General features: G+C 42.5%; 1 protein-coding gene across 14 annotated transcripts in view; it reads right to left on the bottom strand.

Annotated features, from left to right (window-relative positions):
• CDH23 (cadherin related 23) overlaps positions 1 to 25,154 on the bottom strand; it is a 556,038-nt gene that overhangs the window by 13,896 nt on the left and 516,988 nt on the right. For 11 of the 14 annotated variants that reach the window (XR_013233707.1, XR_013233706.1, XM_077350528.1 and 8 more), the window contains 16 exons: positions 24,530 to 24,646; positions 24,164 to 24,388; positions 22,252 to 22,421; positions 16,789 to 16,926; positions 16,280 to 16,399; positions 14,771 to 14,948; positions 12,530 to 12,741; positions 11,365 to 11,559; positions 9,851 to 9,961; positions 8,225 to 8,354; positions 6,090 to 6,353; positions 5,449 to 5,610; positions 4,814 to 5,070; positions 4,514 to 4,611; positions 2,539 to 2,659; positions 673 to 752 (listed from right to left, as the gene is read on the bottom strand). Coding sequence is in view for 12 of the 14 variants with exons in the window: in XM_077350528.1 (XP_077206643.1) it covers positions 673 to 752; positions 2,539 to 2,659; positions 4,514 to 4,611; positions 4,814 to 5,070; positions 5,449 to 5,610; positions 6,090 to 6,353; positions 8,225 to 8,354; positions 9,851 to 9,961; positions 11,365 to 11,559; positions 12,530 to 12,741; positions 14,771 to 14,948; positions 16,280 to 16,399; positions 16,789 to 16,926; positions 22,252 to 22,421; positions 24,164 to 24,388; positions 24,530 to 24,646 (2,578 nt within the window). In the remaining 2 variants the exon portion in view is untranslated. Of the gene's footprint in view, positions 1 to 672; positions 753 to 2,538; positions 2,663 to 4,513; positions 4,612 to 4,813; positions 5,071 to 5,448; positions 5,611 to 6,089; positions 6,354 to 8,224; positions 8,355 to 9,850; positions 9,962 to 11,364; positions 11,560 to 12,529; positions 12,742 to 14,770; positions 14,949 to 16,279; positions 16,413 to 16,788; positions 16,927 to 22,251; positions 22,422 to 24,163; positions 24,389 to 24,529; positions 24,647 to 25,154 lie in introns of those variants that run through there. The other 3 variants (XM_077350521.1, XM_077350526.1, XM_077350527.1) reach the window with 3 other exon arrangements.

Genomic DNA, 25,154 nt, shown 5'->3' with positions numbered 1-25,154 from the left:
AACCTTCATTGTTATGGTGATCTTTTGTTATTTCATCATTAATTTCCCACATTTTAATGTGCTTTCTAGACTGTAAAGTAATTAAGTCTAATAATCATATGTCCTAGCATGCTGTGATTTCCCCAAGTCTGTTTATTTGAGTTCCTCAAGCTATGCTCAACCATTTGCAATTACAAAATTGCAGATTCTTGTTTCAGTTTACAAAGAAATGTTCATCATCAGCTAACAGATTTGGCATTCAGTGAATCACTGTGTATTCCCCTCCCCTTCCCCAAAACAGCAACCTATCTTATGGCCTTGAGCAAAGAACTGTGAGTGATCCCAGCTTTCCTCTGCCAACATTGGCCTTTCTCATGAAATAGATTAGGGATTTACTTTCAGCAATATGTGGAAGCACAATTTAAGGGCACCCAATCTCCTTATATCACTACAGAGGAGACATTGTGCCCAGCCCAAAGTTGTGTTTGAGGGAAACTCAGGATATACATCAATTTTCACATTCTCACTATTTGTCTATTCAGTGTGGTAAGCGGGGAAAATTCATAGCCATTAATATTGTGCATCTCTGAATCAGAACACTTGTCTTACACATTAAAAGTATTAAAATAATTACTTTTGACCTCTCATGTCCAAAACTGTAACTGAGATCATGAGGCCCTTAAAGTTACTTACGCTGTTCTGTAGTACCAGTTCATGAGGATGAACAACATGGCTGCCAGGAAGAGGAGAATAGCCAGAATGATTATTGCCATCTAGAAATGATAAAAAAACAAAAAACAAAACAAAACAAAACCAACCATTACAGCAGGGGTGGACTGTCTAGGAGATTTCTAGGACCCTGCAGAAGGGTATAAATATTCTATTAACTCTGGGATTTCAGTATCTGTTGAAATAATTCCAAGCTGCCCTTATAAGGACATTGTAAGATAATATAAATAGTGACTTTATGTTTATTGGAGATGCAACTTATCCATGAGGAAAAGGTTCACAGAATTGGCCTCAGTAACCTTCATTGTCTTCTGTTTGCCATTTCATCATCAACTGGGACATAACTAATTGCTGGAGTGATTGTTAACATGTTAGGTGCATTCAATTCAATTCAATATTTATTTACGGTCATTCAGACCAAAATTAAAATACAAGCAATTAAAAACTAAGACAATTTAAAAAGAGAAAAAACAGTAATAGTACTATAAATTTTTAAAAAGATCTGACAACATAAAAACTTTAAGATGTAATATTTAAAACATAGTTTAAATTGCCAGTGGGTCTTTGTAATTTTGAAATTAGATCAGAGAGAAATTTTCTGATCCACACACATAGTATGCAATTTCATGGCGGCAGTGCAAAATTTAGCCGTGCAGAGAGTTATTTGCCTGTCTTCGTCTTGAAGCAGCACCGGGACTTTCTCCTTTGGGGAGGATCTTGGGTAGGTGTTCAAAATTGGCTGAATGAAGTTACATCTGATGGCATCATAAATGGGGCAGAACAGAAGCACATGTTCGTCTGACTAACCATCCACTGGTACAAGGGTGTTAGGTGTATTATAGTTGATCTTTTCACAAAGAGGCAATTTAAGGAAGGGCCTATCATGGGGAGGGAGAAGGCGGGCAGGAGGGCATTCCCCACATTCTCAGTGGGCCTCAGATTTAGACTTTAGATATTATCTTCAAAGGAAGTTATACGTACAGTAACAGAGGTATACTTACAGGATTGAGAGATTACATTCATCATTAGGGTTGCCAGGTCTGTTGGACCAGCTGGCAGGGATAGGGGTGAACTTACTGCAAGCAGGAAGTGAAGAAGCCAGAAATAAATGCAACACGCCCATGTCACCTGGACGGCATGACCCTCTGGTTTGTGGCCAACACATCTATGGTAGAATTAGCTCATAGAGTTTTGCCCAAAAACCCGAGTATGTGCCCATGTGCCTATGCCACCTCTGGGTGACATAGGTGTATCACGTTTATTTTTGGCTTCTTGCCTGTTATTTATGGGGGTAATTTCCCTCTGCTTCCTGATAGCCCTGAAGTGAGGGGAGGGGCTCCAACCTGAAGGGATCTCCTGCCCCCACCTGGAAACTGGCAATCATATTCATCATAAAGCTTGAAGCTTGTTTTCATTACTGGGCCACACTTACTGTAGCACACTATGAATTAATATTCTTCTCTACTGTTGTTGCAAGTAAGGTCAGGCGATGTGCTGGGGCCCAGTGGTGATGGAGGAGGCCAGGAGCTGATGTGGGCCTTAAAAAAAATTAAAGTGGTCTGGGCCTCTCTCAACCTCTGAGAGACCCTGATCTAAGATTGTCTGCTCTTTTCCCTATAAGAACATTTGCGGTGCATTACATTTTCTGCTATGTAATACTTGGCTGTTGCATGCTTACTGGAGAAGCAGGAGCCTCTATTAGTGAAGAAGCTAGTGATGTTTGATAATGTTGATTGAATCCAAACTATCATTGGGGAGATCTCCAGAAAAGCTGGGTAGCTGGAACCCAAGCTAGGATTCAAGTCTTAAGTACCATGCCCTCCATCTTACCTGTAGAGCTGAGAGGTCATCTGGGGCCCTGGCTGTGATGGCTGGTTGCACATCCAAGACATTATAGTTCCTGAAGAGATTACGCAGCTGTTCCTTATTCTCATCAATCATCTGTATAACTCTGGAGACACACATTTAATTATGAATTTAGCTTGTTAAACCAAATACATTAAAAAACACCCTGCTTGTGACAGGAGTGATCAACCCTCACCTCCCTGCTTTATTTTCCAGTGCAGTAGACTCTGGAAGCACAAACCCACACCATTAAACAGCATTGAAAGCACACTAGAACAAAGCTACCAAGCTCCTTTTGTTTTTAACCACAAGGCTCAAAATTCAGGTTTAACATCTATGATGGGGCAACTAGATGTACAAGAAGAAGAAGAAGAAGAGTTGGTTCTTATATGCCGCTTTTCCCTTCCCGAAGGAGGCTCAAAGCGGCTTACAGTTGCCTTCCCATTCCTCTCCCCACAACAAACACCCTGTGGTGTGGGTGAGGCTGAGAGAGTCCTGATATCACTGCTCGGTCAGAACAATTTTATCAGTGCCGTGGTGAGCCCAAGGTCACCCAGCTGGTTGCATGTGGAGGAGTGCAGAATCGAACCTGGCATGCCAGATTAGAAGTCCGCACTCCTAACCACTACACCAAACTGGCTCTCCTCACTCACTACCGTGAGATACCAGCCAATAAGTCATTCCGTGGAGAATGAGTAGACTAAATATTTCTTTGCAGCTTTGATCATTAAAAGTTTTAAGCATTGGCTAAAAATGAAATCGGTTTCAGAATCTGTCTGAAAGAAATACTTGTGCCAGATGTTTACTAACCACATGGCTGCCAAAACTGAAGTAACAGGAGCAAAGCCTTTCTTTCCATTTAAATTGAAGCTGCTTACAGTGTTATCCTAAATACAGTTATACCCTTCGAAACCCAATGGAGTCAAGACGTAGAAGAGTGTAACTCTGTTTAGGACTGCACTGTTAGGAATTTACTTAAAACAATTATATACAGAGTTTTAATGCGACTAACTGCTATGAATCAGTTACTTATGGTCTGGGGCAGTGTTAGAACCACTATTACGGGTCCCCTCTTGGTTGGAGCAATTTACATTTGCTTCAAACATCTGGCCCTCTGTTGCCTCTGAAGCTATGTAAAGCAGGGGTAGTCAACCTGTGGTCCTCCAGATGTCCATGGACTACAATTCCCATGAACGTTCACTGGCAGGGGCTCATGGGAATTGTAATTCATGGACATCTGGAGGACCACAGGTTGACTACCCCTGATGTAAAGGATATGATTTTTTGCCATCTTGAATTTTGAATTTTGTAATGTTGGGTTTTTTTAGTGGGGGTTTAATGGGTTTTATCCATTTTATTGTATGTTGAATTGTCTTTGAATTTTTATGTAACCCGCCGTGAGCCAGTTCTGGGAGCATCAGGCTAAAAATCAAATAAACAAATAAATAAATAAAAATAAATAAACAAACTGAAGCAATTTTTTGCTGTCTATCAGCTAGAGGGTCCCTTCCTAACTGCTGAAGTTCAGAGTTCCTAGGAAAAGGATGTGAAGAACAATGGGTAAGAGCCCCCCTTTAAAAAGTCATTGTGTAAAATACAAATAGTAAAAGAATGATGTAGCTACATATAACATGTAATTCTGTCTTAGCAGTACATGCTGGAAACTTAAAATCTTATGTTGGCCATGAAATCATTAAATGGCCTTAGGCAAGATATTATATTCACCACCTCACTCCCTCCACCCCTTCGTCTGCAACCTACTTTATAAGGCAGTTGTAAATAGGAACTCATAATGTATGGGGAATGCTTTGAATGCCACAAATGCTACATACGTGGTCAAGTATGATTACACCTACTTGCCTTTTAACAACACTAACTCTTGCCTGTAACACAGACTCCCAGTTCCTACCTTCCATTCTATGTTCCAATCTAAACCTATATAGAGGCACAGCATCTTTACCGTTCTACATCCAGAATCCGGTTGGTTTCCCGGTTCACCACATGGATCAGTAATTCTGTTTGGGCAAAGTTCACTCGGCCTTTTTTGTCAACATGGAACTACAAAGGAGAGAAAACAGATGGCCCTTCTTCTAGGCAGCTGATTACACGACATGCTATGATATTTCCCTGTGACAAGGCAGCTCCAGGGTGTACCACCCCAGAAGGCTGGTCCTGCTTTTATCCAACACTCTTGACACAGAGGGAACACAGTGTCACAGCTCACAAAAGAATGGCTGTGTTGCCTTAAATCCATTGTTACCTGAACATCATCTGTATTGACAATGGCCCCTGTGATGTTAGATAACAGGCTGATGAACTCCTCCTCAAATTGCCGTACTTTATCTGGGATCTCGTTGATTATGATCTTGACCCGCTGATCATCTCGCAAGATGTAAATTCCTACAACAGCCGTGTCATTGTGACCAGCCAGATCAGAAGCCATGACATCCACCACAAAGTAGCCAGGGTTGTAGGCAGTGAAGAGATCAAATGTCCGAAGGATCCCATCTAAATTACCTTTTATGAGACCAACAATGAACATGGATTAGAGCTAGTCTATAGTATGACACATCCAAGTTATACAATCCTAAATATGGGTAAATTAGCTGGGTTTGGCAGAAAATATAATGTCTGGATAAGATGATGCCCCCAGTTCCTGGAAGAACAGCAAATAAATGTTTTAATTAATAAAAGTAATCCCCACCCAACTTCTCATCTCTATTACAGATCAGAATAAAATCCAGGATGAATGTTTGATCAACCACCTATCAACATCCACGTCTTGCCTGTATTAGACATGCTAAACAGGCATTATTTCACAGACACAGCACAAGGCAGTGAGAAACTGGCAGCTTAATAGACACAGATTATATGAGGGGCCACTGGAATGCTTACCAATGCTGAAGATGTTGGCTACCTCTTCAGAGTCATTGGAGTGTTGTTTGATGTAGCGGATCCCCAAAATGCTGTACAAGACCAGGCTATTATTTCCTATATCAGCGTCAAGTGCTATAAGCTTGATCAATTCGGATCCCACCTTGGCATCGGTTGCAACACCTTTAAGAACAGAAAGGAAAATCAGTAGTTCAGTTGAAATAACACAAGGAGTAAAAAACTTATTTTTTGGGGGGGGATTAAAAAAACATTTTAAAACAACAATTTTAAATTGTTATTTAGCCTTCTGGGGCACTGGTACACTTCAATAAAACTCTTCATTTTTTAAAATTATAAATCTATTTCTTAATTTCCTCCCTGCATTCCAGTGTAAATCAGCCAGGCAGGGAGGAAAAAAACTACAAAAAATGATTTTTTTTTTTCTAAAACAAAGATCAACTTTCCTGAAAGAAAAACTTGCCTATTCTTGAATTGTTTTCCCCAGGAAGTGACATCACTGCATTGCTGATAGCATGCCCCATTGTCCTTGCCCTCCAAGTCTCCTACTGGTTGCCAGACCATCCTTGGAAACCCTACATTTTAGTAGTACCCACCTTGTGTCACCAGTTTCCTCCTTAGACAGCCACACTGAAATATCTTACCAGCTGTATATTCCGACTTGGTGAACCGGGGAGTCTGGTCGTTAATATCATCCAGAAAGATCCGTACATCTTGCAAGGTAAGATCAGTGCTGAGGTCCATGGTTTGGAGCCTGGCTGCACGGTGACCCCTTGGTGGTGCCCAGTTCTTATTACTAGATGCTTTCACTATGATAGAGTAGAAGGGTTCTTTCTCTCGGTCCATGTCTCGTAAAACTTGCAACTTCCCTTCCCTACTCAGCTGGAAATTATTTTCTTTGTTACCAGCTAGAAAAATTAAAAAGTAATATTTTAGAACTGTTCAATTTTATAATGGAATGTCTGTGACAGGATTTGTTGGGCACATAAATCCCTTGGGTTCTTCCCCCTTTCATTTTCTACTATCTAATAGCCTTGGGCTTTTCCTGTCAAGTGGAAGGAGATTGCTTGGGCGGGGGGTAGTAAAACTCAAGACAAGTAGAAAATAGGCTAGTTGCTGGCTACTGTTCAGCCATATGAAAGCCATTAGAATGTATAGGCAGAACTTCAGACTAGGGTCTGGGAAACCTGGATTCAAATCACCACTGTGCCATGGAAGCACACAAAGTGACCTTGGGCCAGTCACATACTCACATGATTGCTGTGAGGATAAAAAGGAGGAGAAAAGAATGCTGTAAGAAGCTCCTTTGGTCTCCACTGAAGAAAGGTGGGGTATAAATGAAGTACGTGAATAAATAATAAATATAGCTGAAGATGGGAGGCAAATACTGACCACCCGATTGACCGACCAACCAACCAACCACCCTGTGAAGTGGGTTAGGCTGAGTGTGTGTGACTGGCCCAAGGTCACATTGAGTTTCATGGCTAACTGAGGAATGGAACTGTGGTTCCATTCTTAGACCAACATTCTCATAACTACACTGCCCACATAGCATGAATTGCCAAATGCAATGGGAGAATCAGCTTTGTCTCCTTGAGCCTCCCTATATTCAGAGAGACAAACAGGATTGGCTAGTGACAGAAATATTCCCATGTCCTTTTCTTTAAAGCAAGTCCCAGGATACCAAAATCAACCTAACTTCCAGCATGGGGCCTCTACTTGCCCTGCCTTAGCACACATGGCTAAAGACAGAATTATCCCCATCTCTCTGATTCCTTATTCTGAAACCAAGTTCCATCATATCAGAATCAACTCAGTATTTACCATATGGGTTGCACCCACTGTCAAACACACAACTTCAGATATTTGGGCAACAGGCTTTCAGACCCCTGTCCCAACATGACTAAAATGGAGATGGGATGAAAAAGAGGGCCTAGGATAGAAAGCAAACGTGAAAGAAATTCTGGCTAAATGAAAATTCTGGACCAGGAGCACCTACAAAGAAGGATGGGAGAAAGAGGGACGTAAAGAAGAGGAGAATTTCTGAAAGGAGTGAAGAGAGAGAAGGAAGGAGTTTACCTGACATTCTCAACCAGGGGTTCATAAATCCCTGGGATTTCTTAATGGCCCTGGAAGGGTTTCCCAAATGGGTAGGCGTACTGCAGCTGGGGTGGGAGTATTGCTCCCACCTGAAAATCCCAGAGGGCCTGGCAGCTGGAGGGGAGAGTTGCCCATTCTGGGAAAGCCTAATGGGGATCTGATCCCTTCCCCCCCCCCAAACAAAAATTATACTTCTGGGACGGAAGTAGGGAAAGAGGATATAGTCCTGGGAGGAGGATACAGGAGAAAGTGAGGTGCTCCTCACAAGTTCTTGCAGGTTCCCAACCATGCAAGAGGACCTGGCCCAGTGGCTGGAAACATATATCTTTGCCATAGTTTCCCAGGTAGAGGCTGCTAGGTAGGAGAAGAGAAAGCTAAAGATGGGGGGGGGGGCAGAGAAAGGTAGGTTGTCTATTGTGTGTGAAGGAGAGAAGAAAACAGGAAAAGGAGTGGCTTTTAGAAATGGGAAAGAGATAATAGTGCAGGAGGGGAAAATGAGATACCCCCTGCAAGTCTTTGCAGGTCCCCCACTTGTAGGTGACTAAAACTCTTTATCGTTTCTGTACTTCTCTGTCTTTCTCTTTCAAGCGCTTCTTCTAAACCAGCTTTCAAACCACCCAATGTCATCTTCATCTCACCACACAGGCAAAAAACAACAGGTAAGAGGAGGAAAAGTTACCTGCAATGAAGTAATAAACAATGGCATTGGAGCCCTCATCAGCATCCACTGCTCCAGTGATGTTCCCAACCACAGTCCCAGGACGTGAGTGTTCGGGAACAGAAAGAACCTGATATGGGGCACCTCCTCTCTGGAGATGAGGCCATGGAGAAGAAAGGGAATGTGAGATATAGGACAGTACATAGATTCACGTGGGTAGCCATGTTGGTCTGGAGCAGCAGAATAAATGATTAGTCCAGAGGTACCTTTAAGGCCAACACTATTTTATTCAAGGTGTCAGCTTTTATGTGCACAATCAGAGGAAGTGTGCCTGTACACAAAAGCTCATACCTTGAATAAAATGGTGTTGGACTTAAAGGTGCCACTAGATGCAAAATATAAAATCACATGGTGTCCCAGAGAAAAATATTAAACATTGTACAGTATTATCCATTGTATCATGGACACAGCAAAATTAACTAAAATCATAAGCGGTTATAAATCAAACATCTTAAAAATTGCAAGCATCCTAAAAATATAAAATCACAAAAATTTCAAAAACACAAATTTTGCAGTAATTCCCTAAAGGAAGCAATAACTCCTACCCTATATTTTACTTTCAGAGAGTAGTTTAATTTATCCAGGTTTTTAAAAGAGTAAAACCATGGGATCAAGTGCCTACTTCTTGGAGGCAGTGGAGGAAAGTGCTGTCAAGCCATGACTGACTTATGGTGATTTCATAGGTTTTTCAAGGCAAAAGATGTTCAGAAGTAGTTTGCCATTGCTTTCTACCACATCACAGCCCTGGTATACCCTGGAGGTCCCACATCAGATACTAGTGAAGTCTGGCCTTGTATAGCTTACAAAATCTGACAAGATTGCACTAGTCTGGGATATCCAGATAAAGGAACCTTTCCCATACTTTACCTATATATATTCCACATGCTGAAAAGTATATTATTTGAAAGCATTAGTCTCTGATTCAGTCCATGCAATCCTCATTTAAAAGATTCCAGGATTAAACACCCCTGGAGAAAGATTATGGATGGTAGCTGGCCAATGCTGAGATGGCCTTCAACTTTTTCATGTCTGGGACCTACTTTAACCCCTGGGCTGCAGCAGGAACTCACTGAGTGGTAAGCACATGCTATTAGAGTCATGTGACAAAAAGATGAGCAACTGGAGTCTTTGAACTGGCCTTTGCAAAAAAAAAAAAAGAGGATTACGCTTTACCAAGTGAACTCATTGGCCTGTCCCAATGCTTTTCTTAGAACAGGTTCCAAAGAGGCAGGGAACTACTCTCTTTGCATGTCCCCAAGCAGCAGTCCTTCCCAAATGCAACAAAATGGCAGTTCTATCGCAACCCAGTAGGTCCCAATCCATGGGTAGAAGACTATTGTTCTACATTAATAATAAGGTATCATTTAATTTTATCAAGCTTTATACATAAAAGTCTACTGCTTTTCTCAATGGCTTTCATTGTCTTAACCTTAGAAACACGGTACTTCTCCTATGTGTTCAAAATGTCACCATTATATAAATGAAATTATTTTTAAAATGTCCGCCCCAAAAATGAAAGTAGCAAGGAGAATCTGATCTTCCATAACTCCCGTGAAGTCCAGAAGGGGAGGGGATAGACCTGCTTACAGGCGGCTTCAGGAAGACGGGCTCATTGTCATCGATATCATCCAGCGCTACCTGGAGAGGCTGCATGGTCTCATATGGTGGTTGACCTTGATCATATGCCACAATGATCAACTATAGAAGAAACAAACACACAAACAAAGGCTGGTCATGCAGTTGGCCTGGCAACAGCAAGAGTGAAAGCTCTAAAATCAAATCAATCTCTTTTTCTCCCCATTCCTGATGTTTTGATTGTGAAAGGAAAAATCAGTCAAAAGCTGAAGGTGGGTCATTTTCTGAATTTATGGGATTAATAGAAGAACAAAAGTACTCAAATGATATGGAAAACATTGTTCTCCTAATTCTGTATTTGGTGATGTAAGTTTTGTAGCAATAAATGAAATTCCTTCCTAATTTTAGAGCGGCTGGACCATCTACATTTATAATAAATTGTCTCATTAATTTCTGCAGGAGTGAAAAACCTTTCTTTTTGATCTAGCATTTATTTCGTTGGCTTTCATACATTCTGACTAGGAGCGTGTTATCATTTGAGTTAAGTCTTACTGGTACTGTGCTTATTATAGATCTGTGACACTTTATTATATCTATACTTTTGATTAGTTTTGTTAGAATTTTAATGTACAATGGACTATTTTAATAATTTTAAACTGCCTTGATTTGTAAATATTTAAAATCTGGGTATGGCCAGAGGCTGTTTCAGCAAGGAAAGGGGAAACAAAATTACATTTTGTAATAACTATTATTCCTTGAGGATTTTCTGTGCAGGCATACATGGGGACTGTGCATGAGTAGGCCTCCTATCAGATAAGTTTTTAGAGCTTAAAGCCACTAGTAGCCCTGTGCACTGGAGCCAGAAACGTGTTCCTGCCCAGGGACCATGTGCTTCTGTGCAGCCATGCCCCCACCTTCAGTACCTCTAGTGCTGCTAAAGCAAGGAGCAGGCAGTGGGATAGGAGGAAGGTTATATGTGTCTGCACAGAATATAGCCAATGAACAACAGTTATAGGTAAGTGCAACTTTGTTTTCAACATAAATCTTCTACGCAGTCCCACATGAGGATTCTAGCAAGCTGCTCGCCAAGAGTTGGGGCATGTTCTCCTCACCCGAACAATGAATGAAACACTGTCTTACCCATTCAAGCTTCTTACCTTGCCTTCAGATCTAAGCATAGTGGAATATGAACACATCTGCGGACAATAAAGTAGCAGCTCAGCAGATCTCCATCAGTAATACTGATGTGAACAGGTGTAAATGTTTAGCAGGCATGGCAACCTTGCCAAACTCTCTAATGGCTGAGACAATCTACTGGGACGAAGTTGGATAAGAAGCCTTTCCTTTATTAGGACCAGTGAAACAAACAAACAGTTCTCTATCCTTGAGGAACTCATAGCTGTGTGTATATTTGGAGGGTTGAAGGTGAAAACCTTCTGTATCACTGAGGCAAAACATTCAGCAGCTGGATGACATAAAGTGGAGTATTCCTGTGAAAACCCCAATAGTCCCGCTCTCCTACTTACACTATACACAGCTTGCTTTTCTCGGTCCAGCCTCATTGCTGTCTGGATAAGCCCACTGTTAGAGTCAATGGTGAAGAACTCCCAGTCTTTATTCCCTGCACCAGTTTTGAGGAAGTTGTACTGTACAGCTCCATTGAGGCCCTCATCTTTGTCAGTGGCATAGACCTCATACACATTGGATCGCAGAGGGATTTCCTGTTAGCAAATGCAAGCACTACATCAGTCGAGAAAACTATCAGGATGCAAATTCCAATTACTGTCTTCTGCACTCACAATTTTCTTCCATCACTCAATTCTCCTCAAAGAAGAGTGTCCTGCCACACTCACAGCTGGAATTGTTTCAGCACATAATTCTGGCGAGTCCCAGATAAGGCAGACTTTAGCTGTGGTAACCTATATAAGCCAGGTGCTACATTTTGCTACTTTGGAGAAGTCGCTCTGACTGATGGATAGACTATAGAAGACTTTGTTAATGAGTTGAGTCTGGATTCCCAGCAGCTCCATTTGCCCTCTCTGGAGTGAGACGTGCAGTATCCATGCATGTACAGCTGCAAACAGCGAGGAGGATTCCCCCTTGAGCCTTTCAGCTCTGGAAAATGGTGTGTGTGTAGGGGGAGGGAGTAAGGAGCTCGTCTCTCTGCACTGCAATTCCAAGCCGTATTGGTCCCCCAAGGAGATTTAAATGGATGCTCTCTGTAGCCACTGTGTGGCTCTGGGGAAAATGAAATGGGTTTGGGGAACCTGAAACCCAAACCTGACTCTTTAAAAGTGATACTCAACCCATGTACCTTGCCTCAGATCAGTGAGTTGCAAGCTCACTCATTATTACCTTACAAGTGAGAGCAGCGGAAAGAAATGTGTGGCACAGGTTGGGATGTGGGTCTAGTTAAGACGAAATCTCTCAAGTTTCTTTATTATTCTGTCCAAACAATTTCTCCTCATTTTTTTGCACTAGTACCACCTGGTGGAGAGATCTGCTAACTCAATTCCAGTTATTGTTAATCAGTATTTTATTCACGTCATGCTAGGTAACAAGCCATACTAATCAAAGCAAAGTTATGCATGTATTTGTGGACATTGGACATGCTAAATAACATGGGCTGTGTAATCTATAGAAGGTCAGATCTGGAATTCTGTATCATACTAGAAACATGAGAGGGTTTACCTCTTTAATGTGCAATATAGTACCATTGGGGGGTCGGACAAAAGACGGTCGATTATCGTTGATATCAGTGACATCCACCTGCAGCATGGTTGTCCCCCAAAGCGGTGGAGTTCCTTTGTCAGTAGCCACCACTGTCAGGTTGAACCTCTCATAAGACTGCAGACGCCTGCGGGTTGTTATGAGCCCAGAGTCCTTATGCATTTTGAAGGCCTCTATGAACAGAAGAGACATGTTTCACTGAGGATACTGCATAAATTGCTTACAAACATTGTTTCGCTGCAAGAGCGGTTTTGTAGATTGTCACATGGCATAAATTTCAAAAGACAGGGAAAATGCAGCAGAATTTATGAGTTCCTCCATATGCCAGCAGATGACACAGTATAAATTCATCCATACGAAACCATCAGCTGTACAGTTCATCATCAAACCAATGTAATGAATCCAGATAATAATAGCATCACTCCTGCTAGAAAGAAATGATGCTCCTGGGCCCATAAACCGGGCAGTGAATCATGGCCTGTCACAAACAAGGTAGGGGATGCTTTATGTTCTAAGGCACAATATTAATTTGTAAAGAAGCAAGAAGAGTAAGAAGGAACACCAAATCATGGCCTTGTGAGAAATGAAGGTGCTTATTACCCTCCAGGGTCATGGAATGCTGAGGACAGCTGATTATCAGTTTAAGAGAAAAGGAAGATAGGAGGGAGAGGAGAAACTGGCCTGATCAAGACCCCACTCTGGGATCAGGATTAGGACTGGAAGAAAAGCACTTTCTTGGGCCCAAATTAATTCCACCTATAGGGATTTTTCTAGTTGAAAAGTTGCCAGAGCTCCTTACAGAGGAACAAAGAGAAACAGGGCCAAAATGGTCCCATGCAAGGATGAGAACTGAGATGAGAACTAGGGGTGTGCATTGAAACCTTGAAAAAAAAAACTGAATCAATGCTGATTTGTTTTTGTTTTGTGTGTCTGTTTTAGTTTAAAAGCTGAATCACGATTCTCAGGTTTGATTCAGGAGCTGAATCACCAAAGTTTTTGATTCAGTTCCTAAATTGCTGACTTGAATCTCTGCTTTGTGGGGTGGGGCTGGCTTCTCCAACTGACTCTCTGTGGACCAACTGTTGTGTGTGTGTGTGGGGGGGGATGGTTTGAACCAGCCCTTCCTCCATAGCCTAACAAACAGTTGATCTGTGGAAAGCAGTCTTTCCACTGGATTGGATTGGGCTGTGTGTGTGTGGGGGGGGGTAGTTTGAATTGTGCTCCCCACAGCCCAACGAACAGCTGGCCCATGGAGAGAGGCCTCTCTGCAAATCAGCTGTCAGCTCTGGACAACATGTAAAAAGGTCAACAGTAACCTTGCAGTTTTCATGAAATGGTAACTAGCATAAGTTGGTACAGCATTTTTCATGTCACAGTTTCTACATAAAACTGATTTTCATGACGAATGCTAATATCTAAGCATCATAAAATATGAGAACACATTTGGCCATATGTATATAACAATCATTGGTGTAAAGTAGGAGGAAACAGAGGCAGGAGCAGTGTAGCCGACATAGGTAGAAGCCAAGGAGTCATTGTGCTTATGTTGCTTCTTCCCAGGCCAGTGGGGAAGGGCCTTAGCACAGTGATGCTTGGCTCCAGCCTACCTCATTAATGCCCATTTTCCCTTTTGCCAACCTAACCACACCCAAACTAACAGAGAGGGACATGGGCACAGTAGTGTCTGGTTTTACCTATGTTCCTCCTTGCCAGCCAAGCTGGCACTTGAAGGATAGGCACAGCTTTGTTCTGTGCTGGTGCACTGCAGCTAGCAAGTAGGAGCACGAGCACAGCACTGCCTTGCTTTGCACTATTGACAGACTATGGGAAGGCCAGCAAGGAGGAGTCTGAAATTATCTGTACTCCACTGACCTCACTATGCTCAGGCTGGTGAGCAGGCACATAGGACGGCAGTGTCTGGCTTTGCCCTGTATGAGCGAGGCATAGCATTTCTGGAGATGAAAGCATGGCAGTGCATGTATTTGCCTGCTGGCCTGGGTATGGTGCGATTGGCAAGGAGGAACATGGTGACACCTCCTTTCTCTCCATGAGGTTAGAGATATGTTACTGCAAAAGAGGGCATGATCCTTTTCCAGGGCCATTTTAGCTTAGCACTCAGTCCCTGAATTGGTCACTAGGATGTTAACCAGCATCCATCTACAACTACTGAAATGCCTATGCACTATTAAGGGGGCTACATACCCACTCCAGGTCCTTCGATATTATACGTGACTATTCCATTGTCTCCTTCATCAAGGTCAGTAGCAGTCATTGTGATCACAGAGGTACCTGCTGGCTCATTTTCATACACGCTGGTGCTGAATTGCTTTTTGGCAAACTGGGGCCGGTAGTCATTGATGTCCAGGACAGTAATTAAGACCTGCAATAAAAACAAGGCACTACTGTGGTTGTGTGCAGAGAAGACTCTGGGAATCCTGCATTGCATAATTGCAATGACTTTCCCAACTCCTTAGGATAAGAGATAATACAAGACACATTTCTGGCCATAGCCGGTGCACGTTTCTATAGCCATTCTCACTGTAGGCACAAGGCAAATTCTTGCCTTATGGAGACTGTTGTGTTGGCTGCTCTTTCATAGTTCTACCACATTTTGCTTCAGAAATACAGGAATGCAGGAGCCACATTGGAGGGAGAGATGCATATTGAAAAGACCTGAGCAACACTTCACCTTCTTATGTGGTTTCTGCGACGAGTATAATATCCTTCCCTCATGCAATCTTGCTCCTGGAACGCAATTTCTGCATTCCAAGGCTACTGGAACAACATGGGGATGACAATTCACAACATTTCTGTAAGGCTCCCAATCTTTTTGAGCCTGTCAACACCTTTGAAATTCTGACACAGGACAATGGGCACAGCCACAAATCCATGAGGTGGAGACGGCGGGAAAGTGGCTGCCACAGCTTCCCTTCAGACCCATGGTGAAAATCCTTGTGCTGTGGGGACAGGGCTGCCAAATCAACATCTTGGCTGCCAAATCAAAATCTCCAGTCACCAGTCAAAAGCCTTGCTGGGCAAAGGTCCCACTTGATCCATTTTGTAAAAATAGTTGGTGGGTGCCAGGAAAAGTCTTCGTGGGCACTATGGTGCCAAAAGGCACTACGTTGGGGACTCCTGCTGTAAAGTAAGACTAGGGCCCATTATGCACACATTACATAATGCCATCTCAGTGCGCAATTGCAGATGGATCTTCCTGTGCAGAACAGGATAATTTACTTCTAAAGTGCATTATTTGACTTGTGCATAATGAGCCCTGGAATGTAGTTTCAATTTATACTACCTTTCTCCCTTTCTTTCTCCCTTTCTTTCTCCCTTTCTTTCTCCCTTTCTTTCTTTCTTTCTTTCTTTCTTTCTTTCTTTCTTTCTTTCTTTCTTTCTTTCTTTCTTTCTTTCTTTCTTTCTTTCTTTCTTTCTTTCTTTCTTTCTTTCTTTCTTTCTTTCTTTCGCTTCATTTTTATAATTCACTTGCCTTTCATATACCTTGAATTTCTGTACATTTACCACTTTATTAAACCTTTTGTCTGTATTGCTTTACTCCTGCCCCCAAAAACCCAATGCACTTTTTTTTGCTTTGAATGAAAATAATATATAGAGGGCATAGGAGATTACATGATACTTTGCCTCTTGCAAAGATGATGGCCACTTTAAGTGTGTGAAAACCAGTGATAACGTGCCTGTGCACAGAGTTACCTGCACAGAGTTCTCTCGGCGGTTACTAGAAATGTCACCTGGATTGTCTCTGGCTACAGCAGTTAACGTATAATGATCTTTTTTTTCTCGGTCCAGGGCTGATAAAATGTAGATATCCCCCTGGAACAAAGACCTTCAGAAAATTATTGAAAGCATTCATAGACATAAGTTATACACCTACAGTTGTGCTTCTACATCATAAATTAGTAAGGAAACACAATTTTTTTCTTGTAGGAAATTGAAGAAATGTTAAGTTAAATCAAAACCAGCCTTAGAGATTGCAAGTATGCATCTACTGTCTTCCCCCCAACAGTATATACAAGTATTTATCACCTATTCATCTCCTGCTGCTCATTAGCTCTTAAGCTAATTTGAGAGCTGCTCTCCTATGCTGTGATAATTTATAATTTATTGTTGCTCAATGGCAAATAATTCTAATACAATAAGAACAAAGAAAACTCATGCAGGCATGACTAGCCCAAGAGTTGCATGTTGGTTAAGCTTATTACCGTGGTCGGGTTGATCCCAAACTTGCCCTCTCCGTCTCCCAGACTGTATTGGAGAAGGGCAAAGCGTCCAGAGTCAGCATCAGTGGCTTTGACCTTCAAGATGACAGAGCCCAAGGGGACATCCTCAAAGACAGATTTCTGAAAAGACAAGATGAGACAATTGAAGTCAATATCCCTGGCTGGTACTGTGAATCAAAAGGCAAGTTAGATTTAATTGTCACAGTCAGATGAGGAACTAGTTTATCACAAAATACTTGTCATTTTGATGTAGCACTTCAGCTAAATAATGATGAAGACTAATCTGTGGCTCATACAACAGGTAATCAACTGAAATTCATTCCCATAGGATAGCTACTAGTTTGATTCTTGGTTCATCCAATTTTTGGTTCATCAAAGGGGCAGATATCCTGTTTGTCAGTTTCTCTGGAACATCTGGAGGGAAAATTCTAGAGTGGATGGACAATAATTGTTATAGTCTTGCAAATTAACTAAGTTGCAATCCATGAAGGGTTACCAGATATCCTCTTTTTAGAAAGGTATTCCTGTTTTTGAAATGGTAGTGAAGATTTCGAAGCCAAATGGATGATATGTAAATGAGGTCCATTTTGTCTCTGATGAATAAAGGAGAGCTAGACTTACAAGTAGTTTGCGTGGATTCTGACAAACACGAGACAGCAGTACGAGGATAAACTTCTTCAGGATAATTAACAAAATTCTTTGTTAAACCAGGCAGCCAATTAACGAAGTAACTGCAGCCGAAGGCGCTTTCACTTTCCTTACTGTTAAGCACCACAACAACTACACAGTGATAGATTGTATGTCAGGTCTACTAAAGAGGATATTCCCACATTCTGATGCTGGAAGAAAATTTTCAAGTGCAAGAACTAAGACAGAGGCAATTATAAATTCTGTCTTGGCACCCCATTCTATGGAAAATGTTTTGAAAAGAACAAAAGAAATAAGTTACGAGTTTCTACTGATGGGAGCAATCATGGCTCGATAAAGTTGTTTCCAATAATTGTTCCATATTTTGATTGGAAAAGTGATGGTTTGCAGTCACAATTAGTTCAACTGCAAAGCCAACTCAATGAGACTGCAGACAAAATTCCATCATATCTGAAGGAGATAACATTCACTAGTAATGACTGCCATACAATGTTTATGACAGGATTCTGAGGGAGTGGAATGTGTTTTTAAATTTGAAGATTCTGATAGATATGAAGATGATGTTATCTGTTCAGTCGTGTCCGACCCTCGGCGATTCTATAGGAAATTTTTCACCATACGTTTCTGTCTCTGATTGCTTCTTTTAGTTGGTTCATGGTCATCGCTGTATCGGCTTTGATCGTGTCGAACCAGCAGATTCTTTGGCGACCACATTTCCTTTTGCCGCTGACCATGCCGAGCATTAAGGCTTTTTCTAATGAGTTTGATTGCATGATGTGTCCAAAGTAAGTGAGCTTTAGCCATAACAGCTTGCCTTCTAATGACATAGCTGGTTTGCTCCTCTCTAAAACTATCTTGTTGGTAACTTTGGCTGTCCATGGTATTTGCAGCATTCCTCCAACACCATAATTCGAAAGCATCTATTTTCCTCCTTTCTTCAGGGTCCAGCTTTCACATCCATAGCTTGTTATGGGGAAGACAATGGCATTGACTAGCCGGTGCTTTGTATTAAGACTGATCTCTTTGCTTTTCCATATTCGGTTCATGCTTAACACTGCGTTTCAGCCCAGTGTTATTTGCTGTTTGATTCCACGGCTGCATCCACCACTTTGAGTGATCATAGAGCCAAGAAAGATGAAATATTCAACGTTCTCATTGTCAATTGTGACTTTGGTGCTACTGCCAGTAGTTGTTATGATCTTGGTCTTTTTGATATTTAGGTATAATCCCATCTTTTCACTTTCTTCTTTTAGTCTCTTTATCAGGGTCTTCAGATCATGCTCCAATTCAGCAAGGAATGTTGTATAATCTGCATAGCGGAGATTATTGATGTTATGACCTCCAATTTTAACTCCGATTGTAGATTCTTCCAGCTTCTGCATAATAACCTCTGCATAAAGGTTAAGATACACCCTTGTTTCACTCCTTGGCTGACCTTGAACCAATCAGTGTCTCCGTATATTGTTCGTAATGTGGCGTCCTGGTTGGTGTACAATGAACTGACAAGGCGGGTTAAGTGGGACGACACTCCCAATTCATGTAAGGCATCCCATAGCTTCTTGTGATCAACACAGTCAAACACTTTAGAATAATCAATAAAGCATAGATAGATGGCCTTTTGATATTCATGTTTTTTTTCTCAAGAATCCAGCACAAATTTGTAATGTGGTCTTGGGTGCCTAACCATGTTGAAAACCAGCCTGGACATCCGGTAGCTGAGCATCAATGGTTGGTTTGAGACAGTTCTAAATGATCTTCAATAAGATTTTAGTTCGATGAGATCAGGGCTATAGTTCGATAGTTTGAGCAGATGCGAGCATCACCTTTCTTTTGTAATGGGATAAAAACGGACCTTATCCGGTCTATTGGCCATGTGCCCGTTTCCCAGACTTTTTGGCATAATGCTGTGATTGCTGCTGGTGGAACAGATCTGAATAGTTCCACGGGAATGATATCTATGCCAAGAGCCTTATTATTTGGGAGCTGTTTCAGAGCCCAGATCACTTCTTCCAGTATAAGCGGTTCCAATTCATGTTGGGTATTTTTGGTTGGTAACTGAGGCACCTTGGTGTTTGCATATAATTCTTCCGCATATTGTCGCCATCGATCCTTGATGCTGGCTTGGTCAGTCAAGTCTTTTCCATTTTTGTCTTTGATAGTCACTTTACGAGCAGTGAAGGTGCTCTGGACTTTTTTTACCTGAGCAAAGAGGCTTCTGGTGTGGCCTCTAGTACACTTCTCTTCCAGTTGCTTGCATCATTGCTTCCAATATGCCTTAATTGATGTGAGATATCCAGCATACATTTTGAATAACTCTGTTCACTGAGTTATTGGGGGTCACTGCTGAGAGCATCATTTTAAAGATATATCAGCATTTGTATGCCTATACAGTTTGAACAGAGCAGTTAAAAGAATACTGTGAATTTGTAGGCATTGAGTACAAAAAGCTGGTGCTCCATAGCAAGACAAGGTGGCTGTCATTATTTTCAGGCATCCCTAGGCTCATTCACATGTTCCCAGCTCTCAAGGCATTTTTTCTCTCACAGAATAAACCATCAACAGAGATGAAGAAGTTCTTTGAACATGAGTTCAGTGAGGCTTATCTGTGACACTTATATTCTATTTGAGTAAGTTTCTGTGAGGTAGGGGCTCTGTTTCCTGGTGTCAACCTTGCTTTTCCGGGACCAAATGAAGTGGGACACAAAATTGGTTTAAATGCGCTTCCAGGTATGCTGAATTTTATTTGAGGTTTAAGGTGCTTGGAGGGGGGGGGGCTCTTGGGGTGTCTCCTGATGGCTTTCCTTTGTCTCCACTGCCAGAAAATTCTCCCACAAGGACACTACTTTCACCAGAGAAGAGAGTTTAGAACAGGTGATCCAGTGGCAGGCTTTCAGGGCATCCTAGAGCAACTTTCAAGAGTTGCTCTAGGATGACTTTGACAATCCAGTGTCCATGGTGGGTTTCAACCACCTTATGGCAGCATCCCTCAGGGAGAATATTAAAGTATGAGGTTAGGTGCCTGGGTTGAAGTGTTATCCCTCGAAACCACTGGTGATATATTTCTCTAGAAATGTCATTTATATATATCTGTCTTGACTTTGCCATAATATAGCTGTCTTGACCTTACCATAGTCCTTTGTTTCTTCTTTTGCCAGGGCTCATAGAGCTACTTGGGCTTCTCCTGTGAGATATGGGCTCAACCATAAAGTCCACTGGCTCCTAGGCCATTGAGCCATCTCAACTATCCTTTCAAATACTTCGAGATAGGTTTCAACTTTGTAATCTGCATTTAGTTTTGTTAAAGGGGTCTACGTAGGTCTACCAGGCCCTCCCTCTGTGGAGGGCGCAGGCCACCTGGCCTCCATCATCTGCCTCATGTTGTGGACCAGGATAGTTTGAGCATCCTGTTGCTGCTGGCTCAACTCTCTTACCAATTGGGCCTGGTGCTCAGCTAATCCCTTTCTGAACTGGGTCAATCCATTCCTCTGGGTTTCCAGAGGTTTCCATGGGGTCTTGCTTCACCAGTTTCCTCCATGTTGATGTTTGGCATGACTGTGATAGGCCCCCTTAGGATTACCCAGCCTTGTGATACAGGTATATGTGGCCGAAGTTTACCTAGCAGGATTGCAGTGCCCGCATTCTCCACCACATTGTGAGGTGGGGATCCTGTTTCCTGGGGTGGTATTGACCTCACTTCACCAGGACTGAATGAAGAGGTATGTAAGATTGGTTTAAATATGCCTCCAGGTGCACTGGAGGATGTTGATGGGGTACATTCACAGCAGGGGCTCGGGCAGGGCAGACCTTGACACTGTCAGAAAAACTCCCAGAGAATGATGAATCAGAGTCCCCAGATGAGGTGTCCTGCCGAAGGCCTGCTGTTGTAATGAAGCGGCCATCCACCTTTGCGCCTGGTCTCATAGCAGGGGGTCAGCTGGCCCTGATCTCAGGTCCCTGCCTCCTTTTTACCAGCCGGCAGCTTTCCTGTTCTCCTGCACACACTTTCAATACTTTCCTCACACTCTCCTCACCCCTTTTGTACACGGTTCAACTCCTTCTCCTTCAATATTCCCCCACAACTGCCAAACCTTGTGTTCCCTCTTTCTTTTATTCTCTTCCCTTTTCTTAGCTCCTCCCCCTCATTAACCATGACCAACATTTCTTAAACTCCACCCTGTCTCTCTGACTCTCTTTTGTCTTTCCAAGGCTTGCTTCCAGGATTCCCGAGTGACTTCTGGTCAGCTCATTCCTTTCCACAGCGTTCAAGGTAAGTCTCCTGGTGACCTCCCCCTTTCTTCCCCTCTCCCCAAAACTTCCACCCTCTTGGTGCCATTCTCTTTCCCCTGTGCCCCCTTCTCCTTCGGGTCCAGAATCTCTGAGACCACTCTCTGGCCTTCCCCCTCACTCTGGGCTGCAGATGTCCATGCCCTGCTATCCTGGGACCCACCCACCAGACTCTGGGTGGCAGCTTAAGCAGCTGCTTGCCCCCTGCCCCAGCCTCTTCCTGCTGGCTCTTCCCCCCATCCTTGAGTCAGGGAGTCCCAGGCAGACATGGGGGCAGCAGGTGCTTCCGTGGCAGTGTCGCAGGCTGAGACTATAGCGGTAGCATAGGCAGTATCCTCTATTTTATTTATTATAGACACCATCTTCTTTATCCCAATCTCTAACTTTTCTAACTGGCATTTCTCCCCTTCTGTACTTCTGACTCCACCTTCTTATATCCTTCTGTCACTCATGACAGTAAATGCTAAGCCCAGAAACCAGGGCTTATTACACATACATCATGTTCCAATTCACCTGATAGGAAGGCTGGCTGAAGATGGGGTTATTATCATTGACATCTACAATTTCTAGATACACTGGAATCTCAGCTGATCTCCGTGGAGTCCCATTGTCTGAAGCCCGGACAGTGAAGTTCAACCACTGCACTTCTTCATAATCCACTGTCCTGTTAGAAACTACCTTTCCTGGAAGACAACAGGTAGATATTAGGAATATCATTCTGTCTGACCCTTCTACTGTCTTCCTCTTTTTGAATGTACATAAAAGGACATTCTATATATATATTTTAGAAGATGGGTTCTACATGGATGGCAACTGGAAATGAAATGAAGAAAACATTAGGGGGCTTTCCGCACAAAGACCAATTTTGCTGAATATTTGCAGTATGCAGAAATGCTATATTTAATAGTGAAATTTCGTCATTCCGCATACCTTTAATTCTAGTGGAATATTGAAGTCCCAGTAGCGGTCTATTCATTCCCCACATGTTTCCGGTCTCGCTGGAATCGCAACAAAGGAAGCTATATTTTTCTGTGCTTCTTCCCGCCCCTGGCCATCAATCAAACAGAACAGCCAATGGACTGTTGTGTTTGTGCTCGCGAAAAGCCCCTTTCCTTTAAGAATTGTGTTTTTTTTTTAAATGCAAACACACCAGTTGCAACGAATATTTGTTCAATCATTATTTCAGAAAGACCTTTTTTGCTGGCGTAGGAGCTGGCGCTTAATCGTTTACATACTCCTCAAGTAAAAAATAAAATCCCCCCCCATGAGCGCTATCTGTGGCCGAAATTACAGGCAGTGTCAAACAGGGGGCTGTATTGTGTTTGGGAACTTTAAAGACACTTGCAGTAGGGAGCTTTACTTTACTGTTAAACACTTCTGTGGAGGGACTTTAGCCAGAGAAGCCTCGCTAGTTTGTTGCTTTCCCCAGTCTAAGGGGGAAAAATGGCGATCACTTCTCTGGAAGTTCAGGGGCGAGAGCAGGGGAGGGACATTCTTTTGACCGCTACATTGAGAATGCACATGTCTTTCACTGATGTGTTGCAGCTTGTGCTCAGAAGTGTAGCGGTTTTTTCAGGGAGTGATTTTTGTGGGAGTGTTGCAGGAGTGTTGTAGATTGTGTACGACGTCATGCGGAATGTCGATTTACCAAAGTGTTTACCAATAGCATTTACCCTGCTACATTTAAGTCATGCGGAATGGCCCTGGGTTTTCCATCTATGGGTTGGGAAGTTTGTAGAGGTTTGGTAGTACAGCTTGGGAGGGTGAGGTTTGGGGTGAGGAAGGACTTCAGCAGGGTACAATGGCATACATTCCACTGTCTAAAGCAGCCATTTTCTTGTGAGGGGCATAACTTGGCTGCCAAGTCCAATTATGTAGCCCACAGTCTGCAGCCTACTGTACCTGTTCTGGGCATATCCTGGTCAGGCTGAAATGGTCACCAGCTGCATATGACTTGCCTCAGCAAAAGTGAGTTGGGCTTGTAATTTCTGGGGTGAGTCCTGAGAAACTGGGGCAGGTGCCATCTGAAGCACTTGGCCTGTACAGAGCCTTATTTGGTTAATTGGCAACCCCAGTTGCCTGTGGATGCAAGTTAAGTAAGCTTTTACTGGACTAATATTTACTAACACTTTCCCCTCTGCAATTAAAAAGACAAAGAATGATGTAGACCTCTTGGGCCAATTTGGGAAATGGTTGGCTCAGAGGGTGAATCACTGAGGCTCAGCTTGTTCATCTTTCAGTTTGAATACACTGCTCTATCTACCTGGTGTTATGTACTTTTGTAGACAATTCCAGTCAAATGCACAAAGAAATAAACTTTTTGTGTTATTGGAAATGTTTACCATCCAGAGAATAGTCTCTTTTCCTTCTTGTGGAGAAAGTTTTCCAGAATTCATTGAAAAAGAAAATGATCATACTGTCCCACCTGCCGAGATGTCTTCTAGCTGGACATATCCCTCAGGAGAAAGGTTGAGGAGCTCATAGGTGATCTGTCCATTAGCACCCTTGTCTGGATCCACAGCTGACACGGATATCAAGGTGGTCCCTGGAGTGGCCCCTTCTAGGATCCTCTCTGTGAAAAATGTTGCCCCAAAGGGGCGGAACCGAGGGGCATTATCATTGACATCTAAGACATTTACTGTCAGCTTTGCTGCAAGAGACAAAAGGCAAAAGAAAGAAATGGGGGGCAAGAAATTAAATCCCCCTGAACTTTTTCCAGTCTGGCACTATTTTATAACTGAACACTGCAGTTCAAGCCATTTGGCCTAACCCGTCATGGCAATTGCCTTACCATTTGGCACACTAACTGAGCGATCCTTCACATCACTGGCATTGTCAAAGACAGAAATCGTGACCTCATATGTGGCCACCAGCTCCCTGTTTAGAGTGGACTTAACTTTCACAGCACCTGAAAAGCAGAAATGAAATGTTGTTGAACCATGTTGTTGAACTACAAAAAATCCAGCCCTTTTATACTTACATTGAATAAGGAAACTTCTTATTCTTTTTCTATCCACCTGTATGGAACTTCCTCTAAAATTACAATCCTGCCTACAAAACAATGGCAACAACAAAACGCCAGTTGCTTTTAAATTTTCCTTTGTAGAGGGGACACTTTTCTATTAGGAACAGTATTTGTATCTTCTGAAGACATATAAACAGACAGTATATTTTATAGGAAGGGTGAATGGACTATGCTTTTGCCTCTGTATAGAAACACACTTGCTGAAAACTGAATTAATCTGGTACCTTTGGCAAGCTAATATTGCAGTGCATTTAGCGACTTGACTTCGGAATATTGTTCAGGATCCTGTAAAATTTCTGGTCTGGTTTTATGAACTGCTGCATGCCCTTCATTGAACCACTCAACTTATCCAGAGCCACAGCATTATCTGAGCCAGTGTAAAACAGTGCAC

Source organism: Paroedura picta, chromosome 8 (assembly GCF_049243985.1).
Source record: "Paroedura picta isolate Pp20150507F chromosome 8, Ppicta_v3.0, whole genome shotgun sequence".
Classification (NCBI taxonomy): Eukaryota; Metazoa; Chordata; class Lepidosauria; order Squamata; family Gekkonidae; genus Paroedura; species Paroedura picta.
The sequence above is the reverse complement of the archived record's forward strand: the minus strand, read 5'-3'. Positions and strand labels throughout refer to the sequence as shown.